The 17,573-nt window shown below is 35.2% G+C and overlaps 1 protein-coding gene across 1 annotated transcript in view; it reads right to left on the bottom strand.

Moving 5' to 3' along the window:
* The window catches only part of POLR3G (RNA polymerase III subunit G), a 28,804-nt gene extending 11,253 nt beyond the window's left edge, over nt 1-17,551 (bottom strand). The window contains exons 1-6 of the mRNA XM_054578282.1: nt 17,428-17,551; nt 15,607-15,689; nt 11,634-11,793; nt 9,021-9,150; nt 2,593-2,649; nt 558-608 (exon numbers count right to left, since the gene is read on the bottom strand). Of these exons, the coding sequence (XP_054434257.1) occupies nt 558-608; nt 2,593-2,649; nt 9,021-9,150; nt 11,634-11,750 (355 nt within the window). The 5' untranslated portion in view covers nt 11,751-11,793; nt 15,607-15,689; nt 17,428-17,551. The remainder of the gene's footprint in view (nt 1-557; nt 609-2,592; nt 2,650-9,020; nt 9,151-11,633; nt 11,794-15,606; nt 15,690-17,427) is intronic.
* Between the last annotated feature and the right edge of the window lie 22 nt (nt 17,552-17,573).

Raw genomic sequence — 17,573 nt, 5'->3', positions numbered from 1 at the left:
GACCTCCCAATGAGAACAGTGAGTTTTAATTTAATGTTGTTACTACATTTGACTGTAAGCTCCATCAGGGCAAGGACTCTTCTCACATTGCTCACTGTTTTGTTCCCTTTAGCAGTGTCTGGCAATAATAGATGCTCAACAATTATTTACTCAGTGGAATTATGAAAGTGAAATACAACAGAAACTTTCACTTTGATATTTTACATACGACTTCAAGTTCTATTTTACCAGTCCCAAAATTTGACCAGTTCTGAATGTTTCAATTAAAAACTAAATATCAGGCAACATAAACATTCTGAAACTGTCAAATAAAATTATCTACATAATTGAAAAGTCTTTCCTAGCACATCAAAATTCCATAATTGAAGAAAGAAAACAAACAAAAATAAACAAAAAATCAGGCAAAAAAAAAGCTTCAGCAAAATAATCAAAATGTGAAACATATTTTAAGTAAAAGCATTCAGAATACTAAGTAAGGTTCAGGTTGATACTTCCATATTAGATAGAATTTAACCAATAACCTTTTCCTACCTGGTTTATTATATTCATCAACATACCTTTTTTGTATTTTTTCCTTGGCATCATCTCTCTTGGGAGTCTCCTCCAATCTGTGTGCATAAATGAAATATAAAAATTGCAATTCCTTCTATAAATTAGTGGCACTGGACATAACAAATATTTAAAAAATACAACAGTGGCTCAAGCATTGAAAATAAAATTTTTAGTATCTGTACAGTTTTAGGCTTGAAATCAAAATATAAGAAAAATACATTTTCTCCTATGAAGAAAATATGTTCATTAAAATAGCTTTGAAATAGTGCTTCAAAAATTCTACAACATCCTTTAAACAGCTATTTATAGATACAGTATTTATGTAATCAATTTGAATAACAAATTTTTGTAACAAGAAAAATGTAGAAAAATATTTTTTCTACATGAAATGTTTTGGGTATGAATGGAAGTGAAAAGTTATTCATGATATATTGCTGAATAAAAAACATCTTTTTAAAACAGTATGTATAGAATCCCACTTAAAAATAAACCTAGTATATAAATATTTACACAGGATGGGACAAAAGTAGGTTTACAGCTTTGAGTATATGAGATAGTTTCTTGTATTAGCATTCATTAATTATGGCATTATTGTCCATACAAATAGCTATAAACCTAGTTATGTCCCATCCTGTACATATATATATTTGTGCAAAGAAAGCTGTAGGTTGGGAATGAAATATTAGAGTAATTCTTTGCAGATGTTAGGAATACAGCTATCTTTTTAAGTATTACCTATTTATCATTTGACTACTCTGTTTTATAACTTTTCTGTAGTTGGTATGTATTTCTTACGTAATAAAGGATTTTTTTCAAAAGTTAAAACAGGTAACCGCAATGCCAACACATGCAAAATTAAATAAATAATGACATTATCTAAAAACTTTAAAATTAAAAATATAAATACCTATGAAAAAGTAAATTCCCTCCAACAAATAATTTTGCCTACATAGGTAAACAATTCCTCTATTTATCACTTCCATTTAATTTTTAAGCATAGATTCATCCAAAATATGAAGAAACACAAAAATGGATTAAAAAATACTGCCTGCTAATAAAAAAATAAAACCTCAGTGTATTTTGTAGAAAACATGTACATCTCAAGCTATTTTATCTTAATACATTAGTTTTTATAAGCAACTCACAGATAATCACAAGAAAATATGTATTGAATAACAAGAATCATTTAGAAGACAAATATTTATGAAGTGGAAGAAATGAAAGATCTAAGAGAATGTTTCCAGGGGACCCAACCTTACCAATGATCAATCAACACTGAAAAGAAAAAGCACTATAACCCATAAAAGCAAACACTAAGGACAGAGATGTCAAAGGAAAGTGAGTTAAAATGAGGAGACCTAGGTTCTAGTAGCCCGATCCAAGTTGCCCTGACTGCAACCTTTTCTTTTTTTACCTGCAAAATAAATGAGCTGAATGAGATCTCTCCAGCCCCTTCCACCTTGTCTATACCCAATGTAAATTTGTGAATGTTGGGGCAAAAAAAGCTTTTAGGTATGGTTGTTGTTCTTCTTCATTTATTTTTATTGTTCAGATACATTTGTCTCCATTAGGTGTGGTTCTTTTGAAAACACATCTTAACAACTAAAGGAAAAATAGTCTATGTCTGCTTGAAAGAAAGGAGGATCCATGAACTTAACTTAAAAATCCTTAACACTACATTTGCTTTTTTCTTCAAAAGCTATAGAAACACTTAGGAGCACAGAACTGAGTACTATTGGTACTAAGGACAGAAACTGTGATTCTGGCAAATGAAAAAAAAAACCAAAATGGGTCTGGCATTATTTAAAAAGTCCTAGTTTAAAAAAAAAAGTATTTTAAGAACTTCCACAAAAATACCTCAACTCTGCCTTCTTACAGTATAAAAATCTTTTTATCTTAGTTTTCATGAGATAATATTACTAATTAGTTGCAGAAAGAGACTGTATTTTGCTATGGTGAAATAGAAAATTTGTCCTAAAAAAATATGAGGTAGGAAGAAGCCTTTAAATATCATTCTAGCATTTTCAGTTTTATAATTACCTGGTATCCACTCCTCCTTGTACACCTTCATATATCTTTTACTATACCTTTCAATATCTAGGAAAAAAAAAGTGTTCATTAGAAAAATCAAAAATAAACCTGAAATCCAGCCATTCCTTTAAAATAACTGAAAACACCAAATACCTTTTACTTCACGTTCAGGGAATTTCCTGCATTTGTACGTGATGTATTACTGAACACACATTGAAGAGTTCAATGAGCATTACATGTTTAAGAAAGTGGCAAGAAGCAGCTGCATATGAATATCTGGGGGTGAGCAGAAACCCAAACCCTGATTATAGTTCTTAAGAGTCAGACAACCTGACTCATCTTTGAGGACATTCACAAGAGCTCAAAGCCATATCAAAAAGCCACTGACATAAAAGGGTAAGGAGGTCTACCCAGCATCTTCTGTTTTCTTCTGCTGACACTGGCCTCCAGCTCCCAAACTTTAAACCTTGTGTAAGTGGGATGTACAATATTAAGTACCTCAGTGGGGAGGGAGGGCTGTTTGCTCACTTCTAGCACTTAATACACCATTCAGTTAGGCTTCTCAATAAGCTACTTTTCACAGCCCATTGGGGTGGAGAGTGGGACAAAAGGTAGGAGCAGGTGAGGCTCGACTTGAAGGGACCATGAATGAGCATGCTGCAAGCCTTCCATGCCAACTACTGCAGGGACCCTCTGTGCTTGCTAAAAACGGAAGAGCCACAACTCTGTCTCTTGATTCTACCTTCCCCACTATACCACCAGAAGCTCCATTGATGAGGGCCCAAGCACCACCATCATGCATCAGATGAAACCATGGTTCATCATAAAAAGTGGTTTTAGAATATAGCTGTGATAAAGGGAAAGTAACACAAAAGATGAAAATATAAAAATGCTTCCAGCTCGGACCAGTAAGGCTCAGTTGGTTGGGCATTCTCTGGCAAAGCTAAAGGTTGTTGGCTCGCTTCCCAGTGAAGGCACATTGCCTGGGTTGCAAGTTCGGTCACCAGTCAGGGCGCGTTTGAGAGGCAAACCAATTGATGTTTCTCTCTCACATCTATGTTTCTCTCCCTCCCTTTCTCCCTCCTTTCCCCTCTCTCTAAAAATAAATAAATAAAATCTTTAGAAAAAAATGCTTCCAAATAATACTAAGACCATGGCGTTAGACAAAGATAAATAAGATAACCAAAGCAGATCAGAGACCAACAGACGAGGCTCTTCTAGGTATTTAACTGTTTGACTTCAATCTTAATCTCAAGTGTTTCATCTGTAAAGAGAAGTCAGCACAAATGAGAGATTCCCAGAATTCGCATTTTATAGTTTTCTCCAAAATGGATTCCATATTTTGAAAAAAAAATTAACCCAAAGCAAACTAAGAAAAGCAGTTATTACCATTTATTATCTGGGTCCAATGATCCATTTTTTATATTTTTAAGTTACTTTCAAATAATTTACTGAATAAGAGATACTGAAAACCATCTACAGGGACCCAATTAAAAAGAGGCATATGATTTAAATAGACGTTTCTCCAATGAAGATATACATGGACAAAAAAACACACAATAAGACGCTGAACATCATTAGCTATTAAATTTAAATCAATACTACAATAAGATACCACTTTATACCTACCTAGTAGGATAGCTAAAACCAAAAAGACAGTAACAAGTGTTGGCAATGTTGTGGAGAAATTGGAACACTAATACATTGTTGGTCATATAAAAATGTGCAAAACTTTTTAAGTTTGAAATTTCCTCAAAATGTTAAATATAGAGATACTATATAGCCCTAGGTATATACCCAATAAAAATGATTTATGTCCACAGAAAAATGTATACATGAATGTTCATAGCAGTATTACTCATAATAGCCCCAAAAGGGAATTGACCCCAGTGTCTTCCAGCTGATGAATGGTTAAACAAAATGTAGTATATACATAAAACAGATTATTATTCAGCCATAAAAAGAAATGAAGCATTGATACATGCTATAATATGGACAAACCCTGAAAACATCCTATGTGAAAGAAACAAGTCACTAAAAGACACATATGATTCAATTTATATGAAATATCCAGAAAAGACAAATCACTAGAAAGAAAGCAGACTAGTGGATGCCATGGGCTGGGAGGGAGGGGAGAATAGGGGTGTGATACTATTGGGTATGCAGTTTCTTCAGGATAAAAAAAGCTTCTAAAAATTAGAGTGTAGTATAGTTGTGTAATTCGGTGACTACAAGAAAAGCCACTGAATTGTATACTTTAAAAAGTGAGTTTTATCTCAATAAGCTTGTTATTGAAGAAGGATAAAAATTATTGGAAGTTTTAAGAAGAAATTAAGTATAATTAACTCAAATTTATATTCCATTATTTTTCTGTTTTTGAAGGTACATTTAGCCAAAACAGGCAACATCTTTTGAGTGTAGCTAACTGTGCACCATTTGTGCATTCTAGGTTTGTCATGCACAAACCTTGAAAACATGCATTTCATATATCCTGATTCCAGATTCCGAATTCCAAATACATCTTTAATAAGTACTAACTTACTACTTATGGTCCTTCTTCTTACACTTGCACCATCTAAATGATTCTAATTACAAATGCATTTCTAATAGCTTCTAGCTAATGATTACTTCCGATTCTTCTTGTATTTGCACCACCAAAATGTAATGCTTTAAAAATATTTGATGGTGCCTGGCTGGTGTGGGTCAATGGATTCAGCACTGGCCTGCGAACCAAAGAGTCACTGGTTTGATTCCCAGTCAGGGCACAGGTTTGGCTTGCAGGCCAGGTCTCCAGTTGGGGGCGCACGAGAGGTTTCTCTCCTCTTTCTTTCTCCCTCCCCTTCTCTAAAAATAAGTAAAAATCTTAAAAAAAATTTTTGTTGAAGAGAGGACGGGCCAGCCATCTTCTTTTGGTCTATAATTGCAAGACCGTTTCATTATTAAATTTATACTACCAATTAACATGATCAATCCACTAAATTGTTTCACTTCTATATAACCTATTTCCATTCAGGTATCTTTGTCTTTGCCTTCAGCATTTGTCCAGTTACAAACTACAGCAAATAAATTTTGGTATATCAATATCATAAAAAAATGGTCACATGTCATTTTAGCAAACAGGATGTTCCAGATTCTTATCACAAAATATTGAGATGACATGCTTTGCAAAGGTTAACTACATGAGATTACTGTATTTCCTTTTTATCCTTAGAAATATACTGTTTACTCATTGATTCTTGAGTTTAAGAAAATTCATCTAGGATATTGTCAACTAAAAACTTGGCCTGAGATTTTGCTTATACAAACATTTTCCACCATTATCATTAAGCAACCAGAGAGCTGCTGTCTCTTTGCATTCATCTCCTGATTTGTTTAGTAACTGTGAAACATCTTCCTCTCAATTTTCTTCTTTGCAATTATGAGCAGAAAATGAAAAAGTTTAAAATCTCAATTGTATTTTATAAAAGCTAAAAGAAAAACAAAACAACTACAACAGCAAGAGTCTCTCCGGACTTCTTTTATATCTTCTTAAAAATTAATGTAATACTTTGGGCAACACAATAGGAAAATTGTAAACAATGATGTAATAGTGATTGATTTATTTCAATACTGCATAGTCCTTCTATGCAATTTTATCATTCTTCTATTTTTTTTATATTTTAGCCTATTTTCCCCATCACAGTGGGGAATAATGGATGAATGATGAAATAATATCTATGATGATGAAACACCCAAATGTCTCAAGGCAGGAAAAATAAGATCACTAAGATTCCCAAGTGTATTTTAAATTAATAAACGGGTCATATGAGCTGATATGGTAATGCTAAGATAAAATGTTTTATTTTTCTTTTTTAAAGTAAATTATCTTTGTTCTTTGTAAGATCTCTATAAAAAATAAGTTATGAATATTAATCCTTACATATATAAGGACTGGTCAAAAAGAACTCAAAAATTAAAACAGGGTCATATGGAGCCTGATGGTATAGAAAGAGATAATAAAATACAAACTCCATTTATTTCATAGAGATCTTGTGGCCATACTGTAGGTAAATGTATAATTTCCATTAAGCTCTGAAATAGCTTACAGAACATCATCTCTGTCACTCCTGTTTTGACCTCAGGGGACCCCAGTGGTTCAGGAACCTGAGCTGGGAACCATTGGACCAGATGATCTCTATGTACCTTTGCAGCTAAAATTCAATAAAATAATATTTATTGATGTTTACCTTTACTATAAAAATAATAAATTTCATTGTCAAGAAAATACCACTCACTTCTGTAACTGTACCTGAAAACGTTATAAACAAACCTTGAACACATTACAACTTGTGTTTATTCTGTGCCCTCAGTTCTTTGTGACAAAGCTCAGTGCACTGAACTGCACTGAGCTTTTTTTGTTGTCCTACTCTAGTAGTTTAGTTCTTTACATTAGTCCATAAGTCTCTTTTTCCTAAAGCACACAGCTGGCGAGTGATAGGAGACGGCTGGTGATGCAACACTACCTAGAATGTGTCTCCCTCTGACAGTTGCTTACTTCCGTTCAGGCCAGTCAATTGTTTTTACACTATTTGTATATATACGTAAAAAATATATGTAAATATATGTGTACATATGCCTTTATATAGTACGTATATTAACCCCTACACACGTGTGTACACATTACATTTGTATATATGTCTATATACTGTATGTATATTAACCTGTACATGCACATATGTGTGTACATATTATATTTAAAAACCCTTTATTTTCAAACATAGTTTTTGAAAAACAGATTACATCAGGAAAAGGAGGTAAACATGAAGATTTTAAGGAGGATGTACTTGTATCACTTTAGAAAACTCTATACGAGGGTTTTCTCCTGGGAAAAAAAAAGCAAAAGATTCCATATATTTTTTAATATTTTACTGTGCTGTTATCAAAGGTAAAGAGCCTCTTGATCCAGGTACAAACCAACCATTCCCAGAAATCAGCAACAAAATTATGTTCTTAATGTGTATCTAAAAGACTCAGGTAAATATTTTAATGATATGATACACTTTTAAATTAGACACGTGCTTTAATAACAAGCATATTTAGTTAATTAAATCTGTCCTGCAGTCTAGAGAAAAAACTATTTTTTAAAAAACTAAAGTATACCCTACATTATTATTTTTCTAACAAGAATGAATATTTATTAGTTCATTTAGTGTTACTTTTTAAAATCTTTAAAATGAGAGCTTTAATTTCATTTTCAAACCCAAAGGAATAAAAGCATAAACATAATCATGAAAGTTAAAAAAGTTCAGTATTTTTCTAGGTAAAATGATCTCTTATAAAACCATTATGTAATTTCAAGCAGTTAAGTTTTGAAAAATTAAATGAACTTGTCTAAAAGGCTTCTTATAATTATAAGCACATGTAATATATAAGACATCCTTTTTGACTCTTAGCCAATTCTGTCTTTCAGAGAGAGGGAAAATGGAATGCATTTTATTACTAATGGAATAAGATGACACTATATGAATGTCTCATGTTTTAATGATGTTGTTTTGAGAACTCAAGAATGATATTGATGTCTCTAATTTCAGCATTCAAGGGCAGAAACTAAAATTCAATATAGTTCTACTGTGCTAAAAAAACCACACAGGATGCGTGCCCTTCCTCTAAAACCACTGCCCACTTCCAGTCTGAGACTGTGAAGCCTTCTCCAGCTGAATCTCCTATCTGTTCTTACCATAACTAATGAGTCTGTGTTCTATATTCTATTCTATACGATATAAAAATTGTAAGCCAGAATATAGTCAAGGCATTTGATTTTTAACCAAAATATGAAATAATCAGAGACCTGCATAAAGATTTATATGTAAGGATAGTAATCATGGCATTATACATGAGAAAATAAAAATTAGAAATGAACTTAAACATAACAGCAGGAAATTAGTTACAATTAATGTTATATCCAGTATGGAATACCACATATATTTTCTAATACTCATTACCACATAGTCATTAAAAACCGTATTTTCCAAGAATACTAGGAATATGTAAAAATGTTAGTATGCTATTGAGTAAAAAAAGGAAGATGCCAAGTAATGAGTCCAATTTTGTAAAAAGAATACAAATATAAAAGAAAAATTCTGGAAGACGCAATAAAATATTAATAGTATTATAATCTACACATAAACATTATAGGTGATTTTTACCTTTAAAATTTTTTGTTACGGTTCATAATTTTCACTGAACATACAAAACTTCTATTGTGAAAGATAATTTTACAAGTATCAAAAAATTTAGTATTTATTTTCTGTTAAATCAACATAAATATGCTTTTTTAAGGTAGTTGATAATGTCCAACTGAGTCAAATCAATGAGTACAAAATGGTCACTTATTTTGTGCCAAAGAATTGTTTCACGTGCATACACTGAATGACAAAATCGAAGAGTCCAATACACACCTTCTTTTTCTTCGGGTGTTTCTATAAAGTAAGGCATTCTTTTCACAGTTTCTCTCAACTCCTGTTTCAAGGCCAGCATATAATCTTCACCCTCTCCTGTTTTCAGTGGCACTGGTTTATAATCTGTATCCTATTTAAGTTAAGAGACAATATTTTTTAAATATTTTAATATCCCTTTTGCCTATATTTTGGAAAATGTTAGTTTTATTGAAAAATTACATTTTACGGGTACTAAATTTTACAATCAACTTAAAGTATGTTGAGCTTTTGTATTCTATTTAACCTTTTAGCCCATTGGCTCTTATTTTAGAGGTAAGAAAGATGGTTAATTTTCCTACTGGCCCTAATTTTCCTGACTACAACATAATCCTTTTGCTGTATAGTTTGTTTGTTTGCTGTGATTCCATATTATAAAAATCAAGGCACCTGAATGAGAGTAACTGCTTTAGTCTCCTATTAATGTCAGTGAGAGGTGGTAGTATTGTTTGGAGCAGTAGCATAAAAAAAATAATAGTAGCAGCTATCATTTAGCAAGAGGCTGCTATGACTAGAATGTACTACTCAGTAGTTAACATCTATAATCTCATTTCAAGTATCATCAATATTTACCCTTTACAGTGAAGAAATTATGAAGTGAACAACCTATAAGCCCATAAACATGTAAAGCAGGAGTTTGAAGCTACATCTTCAGTTTTAAAAAATTACATGCATACACATATTTATATATGCATATATGTGCATATATGCCCAATATATACATTCATAAAAAAGTGGATCCTCCAGGTATACAGTAAAGACATTTCTGGTTTCAGAGGCTAAGTATAGGATGCATTTTCAAAATTTCACTCCAAACTTATTCATTAATGCTACAACTATTTAGTAAATGTCTACTATAATCCAGGCATGGTTAGACAACGGGAGAGACCATGGTAAACCAGTCAAATTCCCTGCTTTCATGGAACTTCCATTCTAGGGGAGACAAACACAACAAATAAACAAACAAATAAGGTAATATGTAATTCTGGATAGTAACAAGTGCTCTGAAAAAAATGAAGCCAGTAGAGAAAAGAGTGGAGGTTGGAGGGGGCTGGTCTACACAGGGTAAGTGTGCATGACCTCTTGGGGAAATCATGGTTAAGAAGAGAGCTGGAAAAAATTAGGACGCTCTCCCTGCAAAGACTTGAGAAAAGGATGGCTCCAGCCAGGGAAACCAGCAGGGGAAATGCCTGAGGGAAAAAGGAGGCCAGGATGGCTAGGGACAGAGACCGGTGTGGTAGGAAAAGAGTCAGAGGGACATCAGAAAGGCCAGATCAGACAGAGCCTCTCAGCCAGTAGTAGGGAATTTCAATTTTATTCCATGTATAAAACAGTATGTACTAAAGTCCCAGTATTCAGAAGTAATCTCACACAAGGACAAGAGCTTGTTTTAAAATAAATAAACATAAAGTGACATTATGCTTATACCTGAGATATTTATCTTTGCTTTTTGGATGTGGTAAATATCAGAAAGGCAAAATAGCAAGAGAAAAAACTAGAGACTCTCTATGTGAGACATGTAGATTCCCCAGATATATTTGTCCAGGTCCTCTAGTTACATTAATCTTTCATCAAAGACCTTTCCTTTTGAAGCAGGAAAAAGATTCCTGAAGGGAGTATCTGGTTATTTATGATTTTTTTTTATACCACAGCACATGCCCATCTGGAAATGTAGGCTTACGTTTTAAACTAAATATTGTATAAAGTGAAAATATTAGATTAAACATTATGCCAACTAAGCTTGTGGTCTAGTCATTAAATTTAAAACCAACACCAAATGCAGCAGAAGCACTTACATTTTGAGTAACTAACAAAATTTAAATTCACTTGAATAAAATATGGAAATAAGCAAAAAAAAAAAAAAAAAGTTCAGTGGGAAAAAAGGCCAAATGGAGAACAGGGAAGAAAATTAAATTCTATAGATGCAAGATGAGAAGAAAATCATAAGTGAAAGCCTGGTAGGGTGGGAAATGAGGACCACTGTAAAACCTTTGCTTTAAAAAACACATGTTTTAAAGATTTTATTTATTTATTTATTCATTCATTCATCGATTTATTTATTTAGGGGAGAGGAGAAGGGAGAGAGAAAGAGAGTAAGAGAAACATCCATTGATTGCCTCTCGCAGACCCCTATCTGGGGACCTGGCCTGCAACACAGGCATGTGCTCTGACTAAGAATCGAACCAGCGACCTTTCAGATCGCAGACCAGTGCTCAATCCGCTGAACCACACCAACAAGGGCAAAAAATATTATTTTAATATTATAATATATCAATAATAGCAATGTAAGATGCATGAATTTAAAAAATTCTTTCTTAATTCACACAGTACTGAAATATATTCGTGGAAAGGTATGTAAACAGTTTTATGTTCTGTGTTTTAAGACAGCACTCTGAAAAATAAGAAAGGTTCAGGGAAGAACAGTGGAAATATTTAAATTAAAGATAAGTGAAACATGCTCTTACTTTCTTACACTTTAGGATATCATAATCCTATCATATATTCAGGTCTTATATAGAATTTTAATTTTCTCTGTAACACAAAAACACTGTGAGAATTAGCTGTTAATATACTTACAGGGAATAGTGGGGGTGGTTTCAATACTACTTCAGGTAACTTTTCACCTCTGCTAAATCCAACTGCCTCAATATTGAAGGTATAAGCAGCACGTCCTCTTCCTTTATTCCCAGCCATTGGAACTAGTTATAACAGAAAAGTCGGCAAATTCTGAAAGACACTATTAATGATTAAGATTTATTTTGGATCATATGAAAAACGAAACCAATGTTTTAAAGCAAAATACACTCTACCCCTTAAATAGCATGGCTGATGTAAACACCGCTGGAAGAAATTAGCATGTGATAAACTGATTTCTGAAACCCTCACATCTAGTCATGTTTGGCAGGTGAGGTGACGATGGCCTCAGCTACCTCACCCAGGTTCTGGGTTGAGGCTGACCCTGGGTCTCCTGCAAGACACTGCCCCAACCACTGCATAGCCAGCTGATGCATTTTCTCCACTCCTCTGTGGTTTGGCAACAAGGTCTCCCATAGAGGTAAAAATGCGGACAAGGAAAGGTCACACTGATGAAGAGGGGACACTTTGCTTTTTCATTCAACTTGAAGACTATCAGCAGTCATACATACTTTAAATTTTTAAATGATTTTTCTTTATCCTAGAATTTGAATGTTGGGAAAGATCATTGAGATCAAGTCCATTGTCCTCCCTTTAGAAATGGGAGTGGGCTCAGTAAGATTCTGAAGAGGTCTGTCCAAGCAAAAACATAAATAAATAAATAAGCTTAGAGAAAAAACATCTAAAATTGAAACTGTAAAAGGTAGGATAACCTGTGCTCTCTTCAACATTGGGGACAGTAGAGTGTCACGTACTCAAGTCCTGTTCTGAAAGTCTGAATTGCCTAAAACGTGATGACACTATAACGTGATACCTGAGCCAGCAGTGTATTAATAGAGTTCCCTGCACTAAGGCTCTTTCACTACAACTCACATTTGACTGTAGTGAAGCTTATAATACACACTTTCAAAATCTTTTCCCACTGATAAGACTGAGTATCATTCAACCCAGTGTGTTCAAAAAGCAATAATATGCCCTCCGGTACCATTGTGAGTTTCTTCCCATTTTCCTTTGTTATTTATTTATTTATTTATTTTAAAAAATGAGGTCATTGTACATACAATGCTTCTCCAACTTTAAGACACATGTCAATTACCTAGATATTTTGTTAAAATGCAGATTCTGATTCAGTTGGCCTTGGGCTGGGCTGGAGAATCAGCATTTCCAATAAGCTTTCTGGAGATATCAATGCTGCTGGTTTGCAGACCACACTGAAGAGAGTAGCAAGGCTATACACTGTCCCATATTTTGGATTTAAATGGTTGCATACATGAGATGTAGTTTAACACATTCCTCTATTCCCTCTATTTTCTAAGAACAGGTGGACTAGAAGCTTACTCAAATTTGGGTTTGATTTTTTGCAAGAATACTTAAAAGAGATGCTTATTTTTTTTTTTACTCCATCACATCAGGATGCCCATGAAGTGTCTGTCCCAGCGATGTTCTCTGATTAGTGGGTTCGGTGCTGTCAGTCTGTTTCCTCTAGTATGATGTTCCCCCTCAGTTTTCACCTGATGATTTTGGCAGCCATTGATGATCAGAGCCTACATCCATTATTCCACTATGGATTGCAATGTGGCAATATACAAATTTCATCATTCTTTCTGTATTTATTACTACCCTCATCCGCTATTCAGTTACTATGAAACACGATTCATATAGGAAAGGTGCTTATTTTAATAACCAGGCTCATTCAGCTGTCCACACTAAGGGAGAAGGAAAATATCCATATGGCTTTGTTTTAATTGCTGAGCCATTAAAGCATATGCTGAGCTTACAGAAAACAGGTCTCCCAAGTATGAATACTGCTAAGCAGAAATGAATTGTGGGAACCCAGCAGATATGGTAGAGAGCACTAGACAGAATTCCAATCCAGGATTTGCCACTAATTAAAGATTAAGAACAATTCTAGGTAAGGTCTCCCAATCTTGCCTGATCATGAGAATTACCTGGAGGATTTATTAAACAGAATCCCAAGTGATCTTCGAGTCCTTAAATCTACTACACCAGAATCTTTGGAGGTGGGCCCTGGGAAGTAGTTGGAAAACTTACCCTAGAAAGAGAATCTACTGGCTACCATTGCTTGATAGACTACCCCTTGGGAAACAGCAAAATCTGCTATCTCTAAACTTCTGTATTTATCAAGCAACCTTTGGGTCTATAAATGCTATCATTAGTGAATGTGTACTGTCCTTGGCAGAAAAATCCTTGAGACGCCTTTAGTAATTAATCACACAACGTTCTGGACTACAAATCCATCTCCTTTAGATTATCATGAGTCAGTTCTCCTGTACTTGGAGAAGCTTCTAGATCCATTTTTTCTTCTCTCGCAGAACCGAGAAGCAGTCCCTTGACTCTGGTAACTATCTGATGGGAGAGTTAAACCAGAGTGTCACTCTTCGAAATCCTTTAAGTTGATTCAATCATTGCTTTGTTTCTTTTTCACCCTGCCAAACTTCCTGAACGAAGGGTTTTTAAAACCAGGTTTCCCCATTTTCTCATTCCAAATATTCCTTTAATTCATGTGGGTCAATTTCACTGTCATTCATTCAACCAATACTGAGCATTCCGGACACTGTGGCAGGACCCAGGCAGCTTAAACAGAAATGGTCGCTGCCCTCAGGTCTTAAATTTCAGTGGAGGAAAAAAAATACAAACAACTAAGTAAGTATGCAAAATAATATTACCTGTTCTTATTTTGAGTTGAATTGTGTCCCCTCCAAAAGGATACTGAAGTCCTTACTGCCAATAACTGTGAAAGTGACCTTCCTTATTTGGTAGTAAAGTCTTTGGAGAGGTAATCGAATTAAGATGAGGTCATACTGAACTAAGGTGAGCCCTCTTCCAATGGCTGGTATCCTTATAAGAGGGAAATTTGGACAGAAGGAGATACACAGGGACACCACAGGCGGCAGTGCTGCATCCACAAGCCAGGAAACACCAGAAGCTAGGAGAGAGGTATGAAACAGACTCTCCCTCTGACCTCCAAAATAAGAAATCCACCAACACTTTAATTTCAGACTATCAGCCTCCAGAACTGTGGGAGAATAAATTTCCATTGTTTTAAGCTACCCAATTTGTGATAATGTTATGTCAGCCCTAGGAAATCAATACAGCTCTGAAAAAAAAATCATGGTAAGGGGACAGAGAAGAACAAAGGAGTATGGCTTTTCATATAAGGAAAGTCTTTTTGTGGAGGAAAAATCTAAGCAGTGTGCTGGGGAAGGCCGGGGAGCTACTAGATGGAGAGACAGGATGGAAATGATTAGAGTAAGGTTAACAGCAAGCACAAATGGGAAAGCCAGAAGCTAGGAGTGTCTGAAGAACAAGGAGCCCACATAATTGGTAAGCAGCAAAAAGGGGCTGGTAGAGGCCAGATCTTGTGGAGCCCTGCAAGAGCTGTGGTAAAGGGTTTGGCTTTTATCTTACTTGTGAATAAAGGGAACTACACTCATGAAGATGCTGAAATGCAAAAGTCTTAAATGGTCCTCAATAGCAAAATCCACTGACCTTTTGTCTTTGTTCATGCTCTTGGGCTTCTGAAGCACAGCTGATTATTGCCTCCTCTCTTTGGAAACACTCCCTTTCCTAGACTTTAATAAAACTCCAGGTCCTTCTACCCCACTGACCTTTTTTTTTTGGTCTACTTCTCTTTTTAAACCCCCTACACAAGAATTTCTTTAAGGTTCACCCGGTCTTCTGCCGTTTTTTTTTTTTGTATTCAGAAAGTGCACTCTCTCTAGGGTTTCGACGGTTTTTCTAACATCATTACCTCCAGCCCTAACCTGTGTCCTGAGTTTCAGCTGACGTGCTTACTACCAAAAGATTATTTGGCCTTGGCCAGGTGGCTAGGTGGGTTGGAGCATCGTGCCGTACACCAAAGGGTTGCAGTTCAGTTGCCAGTCAGGGAACATACCTCGGTTTCAGGTTCAATCCAGTTGGTGTGTATATGGGGAGCAAATGATTGATGTTTCTCTCTCTGTTCCACTTCCTCGCTCTCTAAAATCAATAAAAAACATATTCTCAAGTGAGGCAGATAAAAAGAATATTCAGACAGCTTCTTAAACTTAGCATTCTAAGACAATCTTCCCTCTACACTGAGTAGCATGCCTTTCATGTATAAGATCCTTATTTTTATTCATGGTATGTTATTTTCCTAGTCACCAATATTTGAAGATTTGGATTGAGTCAGTACTGATTTCTCATTCTGTTCCACCCCTCCTATCAAATCAATCATCTAATTCTTCCTTTGAAATGTTCCTGCCTTTCCATTTATTCTACCATAATCCAGATAAGCCATTTTCAACCTTATTTTTGTTTAACTGCAAATTTTGCAGTTTCTGTTGTTGTTTATTTACCCTTGCACATCACTCATAGTTCTTATTCATATTTATAAAGCCTAGTTCTGATCATGCTACTCTTCTCACCTTTCCTTTTGGCTAGAGAATTAAATCCAAACATTCAGACCTTTTAAAGACGGCTGCACCTCTCCTCCTGACTCACACTTCTGGAATCATGCTTGACTGTCATTCTCTCTCCACTGCAACCTCCTCCCTCTTCCTCCATGACTGGTTGTATACCTTTTCACCTTAAGATCCAATTTAAGTCCCTCAACATCCACAACCTACATTTCATATCATCTTGCTCTTAGAAAGATCCTGTGGATTTTTAAAACTTGAGGTAATACATATTGCTACACTCCTCGATTCTGGAAGAAATACAGACATGCCCCTTTTGGGAAATGGATCTTTTCCAAAGAGAAGAAGTTTCACTTATGATTTTTGTTTGTTTGTTTCATCAACTGTATTAACAATAGATATTTTATATCCCCCAGATCACGAGTTTCTTCACACATCATCTAGCTCAGGGACTTACACATAAGGATAGTCCTGAAAAGAGTGACTGGAAAAATTGTAACTATGTTAGGAAAATATTCAAAAAGGACGCATCTCCACCAAAAGTTTTAGCAGTGTAGGGGAGGAAAGTACACCTATCCTTGCATGTGGGCTTATTAGTAAATGCCACAATATGATCATTATCTTTTATAATGTCTCATGGGTCTCTAATTTCTCCTGGTTGAGAGGGAGATTTGTCAAACTCCCAAAGGAATTTTTGAAGGCTAAATGGATGTTTCAATAGCTGGGAAGAGCAGGGTGGAGAAAGTGACCTGATGTTAAGAGTGGGGGTGCTTTATGCTGCTGGCAGTGCTACATCCAATTATTATTCACTTTTTCTCTCACAAGGTGTGGTTGCCTTCACTTTCCTTAGTTAAGCCTTTCTACCAACCTTGCTCTCTTCCAAGAGCGAACCAAAAATAAAAAAAATAAAAATAAATAAAAGGAGGCTGAAGGAAGAATACAGAATTTCATTATTTGAAAGAAAAATCTTATCAACAACCCCTCTCCCCAAGATAAAGGATAAAGTGCCTACAATGAAGAAAAGTCTGCGGCAATGATTCGTGCCTGAATCAATCACATAGTCACCGGATTTGAAAATCTACCATCAGTAAGAGCATAAATTCCTTTCTAACTCACTGCAAACAGTCCCAGAAGAGGAGACTAGATGCAATTTTAAAATATTTTGAAGGGGTAACAGATAAAGTTATTTCTCAGTGATCCTCAACCCAGAGCGCTTTAATGAATCTCCACCCTGACTTCCCCCACCTCCTCCATGTGCCCCTTTAACTCCCTCTTTCCTCTCAATCTCCTTCCAAGTCCTCAATTGCTTCTTCTGTTACCTGGTCTCTAAGAATCGAGGCTTGGATAAAACTGTGCAGCCGAAGCGCCCGCGGGGAAAGAACCGACCCAGACCCAAGGCTCCAACAATCCGCGACTGCTTCCACGACTGGAAAGGTGCGCTCCGCCCTCCACGCGGCCTCAGAGC

The sequence above is a fragment of the Pteronotus mesoamericanus genome, unplaced genomic scaffold (genome assembly GCF_021234165.1).
Source record: "Pteronotus mesoamericanus isolate MK-2021 breed Mesoamerican mustached bat unplaced genomic scaffold, CSHL_Meso_final contig_50, whole genome shotgun sequence".
Lineage (NCBI taxonomy): Eukaryota > Metazoa > Chordata > Mammalia > Chiroptera > Mormoopidae > Pteronotus > Pteronotus mesoamericanus.
The sequence above is the reverse complement of the archived record's forward strand: the minus strand, read 5'-3'. Positions and strand labels throughout refer to the sequence as shown.